At 35.7% G+C, this 9,390-nt stretch overlaps 1 protein-coding gene across 2 annotated transcripts in view; it reads left to right on the top strand.

Moving 5' to 3' along the window:
- Hr38 (Hormone receptor-like in 38) overlaps positions 1–9,390 on the top strand; it is a 65,712-nt gene that overhangs the window by 46,520 nt on the left and 9,802 nt on the right. For both annotated transcript variants that reach the window (XM_085479863.1, XM_029320900.2), the window contains exons 2-4: positions 4,683–4,909; positions 8,091–8,332; positions 8,499–8,996. In XM_085479863.1, the coding sequence (XP_085335989.1) occupies positions 4,683–4,909; positions 8,091–8,332; positions 8,499–8,996 (967 nt within the window). The remainder of the gene's footprint in view (positions 1–4,682; positions 4,910–8,090; positions 8,333–8,498; positions 8,997–9,390) is intronic.

The raw sequence follows: 9,390 nt of genomic DNA on the forward strand, positions 1-9,390 counted from the left end.
GTTCTTACGAGCTCGCGCTCGGATCTCAGAAATAATCCGCTCCACGGTAATTTGCTAGTTATGGCAACTAGAATCATACTAAGGATGAAATTATATCCCCGTAGCCACGTAAGCGCAAAACAAAATTACAGTTGTGGTCCTCGTATATAGTAACGGCCGATCCCCTCATTTAGCAATCTCCAACAGTATAGTTTCTCCATCCTCATCCCCTATATATCTTTCCTCGTCTTCCTATTCTCTTTCTCTCCTCCTTTCTGCGATATTGCAAAACGCGGATATAATTTTGTATTATAACTGAGATTCATCGAAATCTAAACACACATGGAGAATATGTGTTTATGCGTCCCTATCTTCCATCCGCGGCCAATTGGAGAAAGTTTTAACTCAACATGACTTAAATGGCATTATAAATACATTTTTTGACTATACCTTGTTTTTTTGTACCGAACGCATGCTAGGTATCTACATATAGAAAAAGAAAGAGAGAGAGAGAGAAATGCGCGAGAAATGCACATACGTCACTTCTTATGTGCGCATTAAAGTCACCGGGGCGCCTTGTAACGTCGCGTGACTACATCTTATTTCAGGAATGCGGTTGCAATATATATTGCAACGAATTTTGTTCTGCTTGCAATTAGCATACATTTCAAAAGATTTGATTTATAGATTACACGATGTAGTATAACATAGTTGATTTAGATTTTATTTATATTCTCGAATCTCTCTGTTACATTTAAACACGAAAGTTATTTTTGTAAAAAGATCCAATTATTATTTTATTCATTTATTTTATTTATTAGCCCTCTTGCCTTTGTATTTTGTATAAATAATTTTCTACTTTCACGAGAGTAATACTCCTGAACTTTTCTTTATTCTATGCGCGGTTATAGAGGAGCCTGCGTGTCAAATTTGATTTATTATTATCACGATAATATATTCATTTTATTTCGATCATATATCATACGGAAGACAACGCGACAGCAGCTTTCCTCCGCGTCTTTGTTTTTTATTGCGTGATGTAAGAAAAATCTGGAGACATAAGAAAGAGAAATCGACGAGAAAAGAAAGCGGAAGGAAGTGTAGGGAGCGAGGGAGAAGTGAGATGAGCAAAAAGATGCGTGGTCCACGGAAGAGGAAGCCAAGCTAAAAGAGAACACAAGCGGATGTGCATCAGCTTTGCACGTGGTGGCACGTGCAGAGGCGTGGTTCGTGGGAGGTGCACGCAAGACCGCTGCAATTCACTTGGCACACGGCTGTTTGGCTAACATAAGCCCTACTCTTTTCTCTCGACCGTTCGCCACCCTACTCTGCCACTGCACATTGCACATTTACCGTGCCTATAGCGCTGCCGTTGCACCGTCCCCAGGTTCTTCCGTATTCTTCGCGCGCGCGATGCATCTCGAGTGCAGAACCTAGTCCCCCTTCTAGGCGCGATTGCATTCTCGAAAGATAAAAGTTTAGCGGATCTTTATACGGAATTTTCGAGTATTTTAGAATTTTTTATCTATTTTTTCTATGCTAAATTTTTTAAAATGAGTGTTTATATAGATACAGTTAGGTATATTTTTTTAATTTTATTGAGAACTGGTAATTGTTAAAAAATTAATGTGACTGATAAGTGATTTTTTGATATTTTTTACTTTAGATATATCTTTTCATGAATATTATATATTATGATATTTTTCTAGTTTTTTAGTAATTACAATTTATTACATTACAGTTACACTCGGCGCATGTTTTACAATGCATTTGTGTGCGCTTACTTCCATCACATTTTTCACAAACGAGATTGCGCGTAATTGCATATTTTGCTCATGTAATTCTAAATTATGGATTTTATAGTATTTCCTCCAGCGGGCTATTAAGTGTCATTTTCGCACATAAAAGTAATTGCGAACGAGATTCACGATGGTATTCACTCGTAATTATAATAACTGTAACTGTAACATGCTACAAGTTGATGGTTTTCTTGATATCGACTAATTTATTGCGTGGCAATAACGACATTCTATTTATTTTATAGCAGCAAGAAAGTACAAGCATGTTGTACACTTTGATACATATTACCATCAAGAAACCGGCGAATAGTTCCGTTAATTATATCCGGGTGTTGTTTACTATTTAGTATAATTGATATAATTATAATTTATGGCAACATAATTTATACTAAACATATTTTTCTTACATGTTTATTTGTTAATTAATAGTATGCGCGTTAAATTTAAATATACGCGCATCTTTTTATATATTCTTAAATATATTTTATAAATTTCGTATTTACATTTTGTAAATGATTTTATAATTGGAAAGTTAAGGCGGAGAATTTACATTTTTTTGCATGCTTACATTTTCATAATGTCGTATGATTAAATATTTTTAAAATGAACAATTCTTCGTAAGACGCATATAATTTATATTTTCAAGTAATATATGCGTTTCTCATCTCAATCGCACATTTTCATCTCGCGGGATAATTAATAGGAATTCCTGGATCCAACTTTGATGCACTTTATTGGTTGCAGAAGACACAGTCGATTTTTCTCTTGGTCTTATGTAACATTACATAACAATAAGCGCGTTTATTTCGCCATATAACAGCCGGTCCATTGTGCCTAATCTAAAGTCACGTTTTCAACGCGTAGAAACACACCCCTTGCCCGATCGGTGTCACGGTGAAATCACTTATGACCGACGCTTCGCGATCACCACGGGTGGTCTTCGGCGCGGCGCGTGATCGTGAAATTAAATCGAATGCGACTTCGGCACCCGTGACTATCAACGAATGGCATCTCGATGGGCGATGCGCCGGGACGCTTTGCATCCGGCTCTTGTATCGCATTACTCGCGCATACTCAAACCTTTATATCAATTTCATCAATCATCGACGTCTTTACGGACATAGACACCCCTGTTTTTTTGCACAATTTTTAATTCTTTCACTATTCAATGAATTATTTTAAAAAATAAAAGAATATTGCATATTTTAACGTGTAAATAACTTTAAATATATGATATAGCTATGAATTTTCTCAGATCGAGTAGAGAAAGCGAATTAGTAATTTTTTTCTACGGATATTTGTGAACTTATCTTGTTAAACTTTTTGATCTTGAATTAAATTTGAGTAAAATTCTAGGAATTATATTTAATTTTGTAATTATAGAGAAATTTATTTCTTGCAATGAAATTTTGATATTTTTTCAGAAATATAAATTGAAATGTGATCGAAAAATTTTGAACGAAAACTGATAGAGAATCACTTTTCGTTTCTCTCTCTTTTTTCTCTAATTCTTTAATTAACGATTTTTTAATTACTTGAAACTATGCGGAGAAAGCTGCAGCGAGAGCCTAGTATCGATGATCGTCACAAAAACGTGATCGCTGGCATGAGAATGTCTGTCCCTCGATTGTCAGAGGATAATATCATGTAATAATAATCGAGAAAGGGGGTGAGATGCGTGGTTGTTTGTATAGAATAGGGTGGTAGTATTTTAAATGCCAATGATTTCATGTCTCCCTAGGGTGTATGCGAACACCCTATATAAGACGATCCGGCAGCGTTCAAGTGCTCAGTCGACGATGGGAATCCACCGTTTAATAAGATTTACCGTGAATTTCTGTAGTGGAAGTGATTTTGGAAATTTCTCTCATTTTTATACAATTGATCAGTTTTGCTCCGATTCATCATTCGATTCTAAAAAAGTTAGCGTATTCTAAGTAATAAAAATTTGTCGGCTATAATTGTATAATTTTCTCGGTCACAGAGTGATCTGCAGACATGATTGCCATGGATGACGGACATTCTCAGTATCGTAGATATTGTACGTACATTTCAAGAACATTTATTAACTTATCATTTTTTTCAAGAATTTGAAAATGTGTGCTTCGATTAATTATATATTCCATTCAAATTTTAATCTTCTCTTCAATAATATTTATCTTCTTATCGCAATTTGGACATCTAGTCATTAATGCAAATATATAAATATATGTAACATGTATGAAAATAATAGAAAACACAATCAGGGAAAGAATATTTTATGAATTATACAATGTCACAATTTTTTTTACAATGAAGAATAGAATTCAACATGGAGATTTAAAATTAGAGGATAGCCGAGTTGTACTTAATGATGCCGGAAATACAGTGTACATACAACGATAGAAAGCTAAAAATCAATATTAACCGCGTTCTTGCGATAGAGAAAGTGTCCCGCTGCAGCTTCTCAACGTATCGTTTGAAATTGATATGTCAGAAAGTTTTTTTCACCGAGAAACGAGGTTGCGATCCATTTTGCCTTCTCACACATAACGATGTTATTCAATTTGACGACAGGCAGCGCATACATTATTCAGCCAGTTTTTAAAGTCTATTGAAAGAGTATGCATATTATAATATTACGTATCTACTACGTATTCTATTTATGATTTAAGGGAGAAATTAATATATACTAATATTAGTAAGAAAAATAGCAAGAATCGAAATCGCTTTTTGCGATATATAATATATCATACATATTTCCTACTCCAACAATCATTCTTTCCTCCGATTTATTATACATATATTTGATTCTTTTATTGTATTTTTATGAAAATTCTTCTTTATCTCTAAACTCAATTAATATATTTTCTTGTATCTCATGTAACAATATAATAACCTGGAGGGATCGTCTGGGTGTTGCAGGGCAACTGCATTCGCCGAACGGCGACAGCGACAACAGCAACGGTAGCCAGCGTGCGGTGGCTGTTACTCGCAGCGAGGTAGAGCAGCAACAGCCGCATCGCCAACGGCAGCAGCAACGTCAGGCGACCGCTACCGTTCCGGTTCTCGCCTGCACTAATCAATCGTCTATTACTACGCCCACGACCGCCTTCACGGTGGCATCAAGCATGCTTCTTCTGCAAACACAGGTCAGTTCCATTTTTATAATATACAGGATGTATTTAAATTAAATTAAAGGGGTTTCTTATATAAATATAGTAGGTATACTCCTATATCCCTCCCTCAGAAATTTCAGACAAATTTAAAAAAATGAAATTTGATTGATATTTTCCACTAATAAGAAGAATATTTATTAATATTAAAAAAAAATAAATAAAAATAAAAACTTAGTTTTTTTAATCTCCCTCTTTAGAAAAATGTAACTTCTCAGGGAAGGATAAGAAACTCTATCTAAATAAGTGCGAAAAAATAAGGGGAGTTTCTTATATAAATATATGCGTATATACTCTTAATATCCCTCCCGAAATTTCAGACAAATTTAAAAAAATGAAACTTGATGGATGTTTTCCACTAATAAAAAAAATATTTATTACAATATTTAAAAAAACTAAAAACTTAATTTTTTTAATCTCCCTCTTTAGAAAAGTATAACTTCTCAGGGAGAGATGTTTATATAAGAAACCTCCCTTAATTTTCGACAAAGAATCATTTCCTAAAATTTTTCGCACTATTTAGATACCCTGGATAATTTCAGCTTTTTGTTTGTTTCGCGTAATTTGTATCAAATTTGTTAAAAATTCGAAAATTGAGAAAAATGAAGATGGAGCAATTGAAAAATGATTGATAGAAAAGTTAAGCGATATTCTGAATTATCGTCCGTATCATGAGTCTTGCAGTAATTGTGCCGACTTAACAGATTGGTTAAGCCTTCGTGTTTGCATGTCGACGTGACGCAATATAAGTTGTAATTTTACGTAATAATATTCATCCGTGTAAACGCTCATATCTCTCATCTCATCTCATTTCACATAAATAATACCGAGAAGAAGGTTTTACGAGGAATATGGATATGTAATATTTCAAACTCCAAGTAAATTTCACGTGCGTGCAAATAACGTATCGCATGTTAAGTAATTTACAGTTGATTAGAGAACGTACTTTTATGATTGACTTATCGTTTTTCCATTTAATCTAACATAATTATATATTTTTGACGTTCAATAATTTCAAAGTTATTTAAAATTTAATATTTTACTCATTAAGATCGATTTTTATTTGTGGAAATAATTCTAGAAATTGCTTTAAAAATTATATTAAGCTGTAAGATTTATCAGTCTTCTTTTCTCATTTCTTCATATTTTCCATTCTCTCTTCGGTCGTTTATTATCGTACGATTCTCTCTTATCGCAGCAATGCGCAAAGAAGCCGGTGCTGCACATCAAACGACAATCGCACATATCAGTATTATTCCGAGATGTTATCATCCATTGTCTTTTTCATGATGAAGTCGTCTTTGCCCAGCTTGAAGCTATCGCGTCACGATCCGGTGGTTAATCGAATTTTTATCGATTCTCGTATTCTCGGGATTCCACGATGATCCCGTTTGACATCTGTATAACAAGATATGTCATCTGCGCTGATCACCATCTGCATTTCACATATCTGGATGCTGTTCTATTTGTCTCTCATTTCATCTCTCTTTTTCCGTTTCGATCTCTGCCTTCTTCTTCGTGCTGGATAAAGTCGCGGCCAATTAATCATTAAAACCGGGAATATGCCGCGGAATTAACGGGCCAGCACCGAAGACATTGTCTCGATGATTTAACGAAGAAATAGCGAGGATGGAGGAAGAGGGAGGGACGTTTTTAGGACGTCGTTTAGTCGGGACATTTATTCACGGTCTGAAGACGAGGCTTCGATCGCCGGTTCTCGGGGGAGCGATGAGCGAAATGTCAGCCCGAAGCGGAACCGGCACTTGCAAATTGAATATCCACCCTCCTCGACCATCCCCCGTTCTTCTCCTCGTGATGTTATCCTTCGGTCTACTCTTTGCTACCGTGATATTTTCGTTTTTCATCCTCGGATTTTAATGCGCAGATATTTCTTCAGCGCTCAAATTTATTAATGATGATTTCTTCGAAGAAAAGACTCTTATTAGGTATTGCATCAAATTTAATATTTATACGAAAATTATTATTTATGAAAATGTGTACATGCCATAATGATAGTCTTCTCTTTTTTTCCCTGGAATTAACTTGCAATGTTTTTAAACAGATATCTTTACATTAAATCTTCTGGTTGCGTTTACATTTTTGTCACAACTGATCGAAGATCACAAAATTTAGTGAACTTGTTTCACAAGCGAAAAAGAAAGTGTTCTTGCGCGATCGCTCCAAGCGGATCAGGGGGATAATAAATCTTTATTTTTAATTTTGAAAGTTGAGTGAGCAGTTTGGATATTTTACGATTGAGTAATTCTCTTATTACGATATCTTGTAACACTGTCGAATCTCGATTTACAAATTGCATTAACGTCTCGTTTATTATCGTGTCATTGCCGCGAGAATATTTAAACGGACTCCTATAGTATTTTATCGTGTATCGACTATCGACTATCAATGATTGAATCGGGAGGCAAAGAAAGAGAGGGAAAGAAAGAGAGAGATAAAGAAAGAAAGAGGCTCTAAGCCTCTATCGAACGCTTAGCTTATAGACAACACGCGATACGAGCTCGGCTTGTCCAATCCTCTCTCGAACATCCTCACTGCGCACCTCGATTGTACATCGATGTCTCGCCACCGTGGCTCGCAATTGTGCCCGAGCAATGTTTCTACCTTGCAGTTGGGTGCTTCGATTTTGTCGTTCGCACGGCTTTCCAGAGACCGTGATAACTCCGTCGAAGGAAAAAAAATCACCGACTTTTAAATTTAATAGTCGATTCTCGTTGATTCGGTATGTAATTAGAAAAGCACAAGATTCGCAAAACTCATATCGGTATGGTGTTCAAATTGGCTCACGTCATTTGTACGACGCAGGTATTCTTTATTTATATTCTTTCGTTTCTTTCTTTCATTATTCATTTTTGCGATTTTCTATTAAATTTATAATATTTTGTAATTGGTATAGCGTTCTTTGTCAAATTTTTGTGTAACATACATTTTTATTTAAAAACTGTTAGGTAATGATATTTTATTATTGTACGATTATTATACGAATAAATTTTTGTTTTTTTTATTTTTCTAATATGTATAAAATTATTTTAGTCTCATTTATATATATTTTACATAATATTTCTCAAATTAATCACTATAATATTTATAAAAGTATCATGTATATCTTGTCTCATGGAATCAGGATTTTTTATTACAGAGCTCCTTCGGATGTAGCAGTTTCGTGGAATTGCTAAGTGGTCCTTACACAGACCCTGCGGATGCCGGAAGCTTGCCCGAGGAGCTCGATCCCTTTCCAGAGTTGCAGCTCGGGAATCCGCAAGGCGTATCTTCGGTCGATGAATCTGCTCAGTCTCACCAAAGTGTACACCATCAGCAGCCATCGCAACCACCACCACCACCGCCGCCTCTCCCTGAGGACATCCAAGCAGATTCTCTTAGGTATGTGCAAATTTATATTTTCCAATTTTTAGCATAGATCATTTGTACAAGAATTTCTTTTTTAAAATAACGTGGCAAGAAAATTATTTTGTATAATTAATATTATAGAATATTTTTTTGCAATATTAAAATTTGTATAAAATGCGATGTATATTTGTGTTTGCAGTCCTACACCCTTGCCGAGCTTTCAAGAGACCTACACAGTGCAGCGATATACCAGACAGGAACTTCAGGGCCTCGGCATCAAGATGGACGATGAATGTTACGATACCCCCGTATATCCTTGCACCGCCACTCACTATCCAACCGACTTTCCGGTGTCCTATCACGAGCATCAACAGCAACAACCGCAGCAGCAGCATTCTCACCATCATCCGCCACATCATCAACAACAGGCCCCGCATCATCATCAAAGTTACTTTCCCGCGGAATCGGCGCCCACTCCGGCAACAGCGGTCGTTCCGCCCTCGAATCATCGACAGGATCCATCCTATGGTGTGGCTGTCACTGTACCTATGGTTTATGGGGCACCATCAGCCATCGCCAACGTCGCCACTCCTGTAGCTCCTAATGATCTCTGTCCGAATGTCGACACTAGCGTTGTAATTGGCACTTCCAGGTCGCGAAGGGCGTCGCTGCCTACTCAGAGGTCAGAGTCGGCAAGGTAAGATATTTCACGAAATAATTATGATAAATAACTTTACGTCTCATTGCTCCTCATTTAAACTTACGATACTTTAATGAAAGAAACGAGAAACTTTTATACATTATGTTGTTTAAATTTATTATTAATTACACACAATTGTCGAACCAAGTTTATTTCAAAAAACATACAAAGGCGTAAAATTCAATGTACTTAAATTTTAAAATTAAAAAAAAATCTAATTTTTATATATGTATATACATATATTTTCCATTTTCTAAATATTCGAAAATATTGTGTGAATACTTTCTGTATCGCCGCGTACATATGTGACCTGTATCACACGTTTCACGAGGACACGAGACGCGACAGTTTTTTTAAGAGAATCTCTGTTCTGACTAGTGACGGGTTATAG

This window comes from Nylanderia fulva, unplaced genomic scaffold, assembly GCF_048542155.1.
Source record: "Nylanderia fulva isolate GAGA-0341 unplaced genomic scaffold, ASM4854215v1 Scaffold13, whole genome shotgun sequence".
Lineage (NCBI taxonomy): Eukaryota > Metazoa > Arthropoda > Insecta > Hymenoptera > Formicidae > Nylanderia > Nylanderia fulva.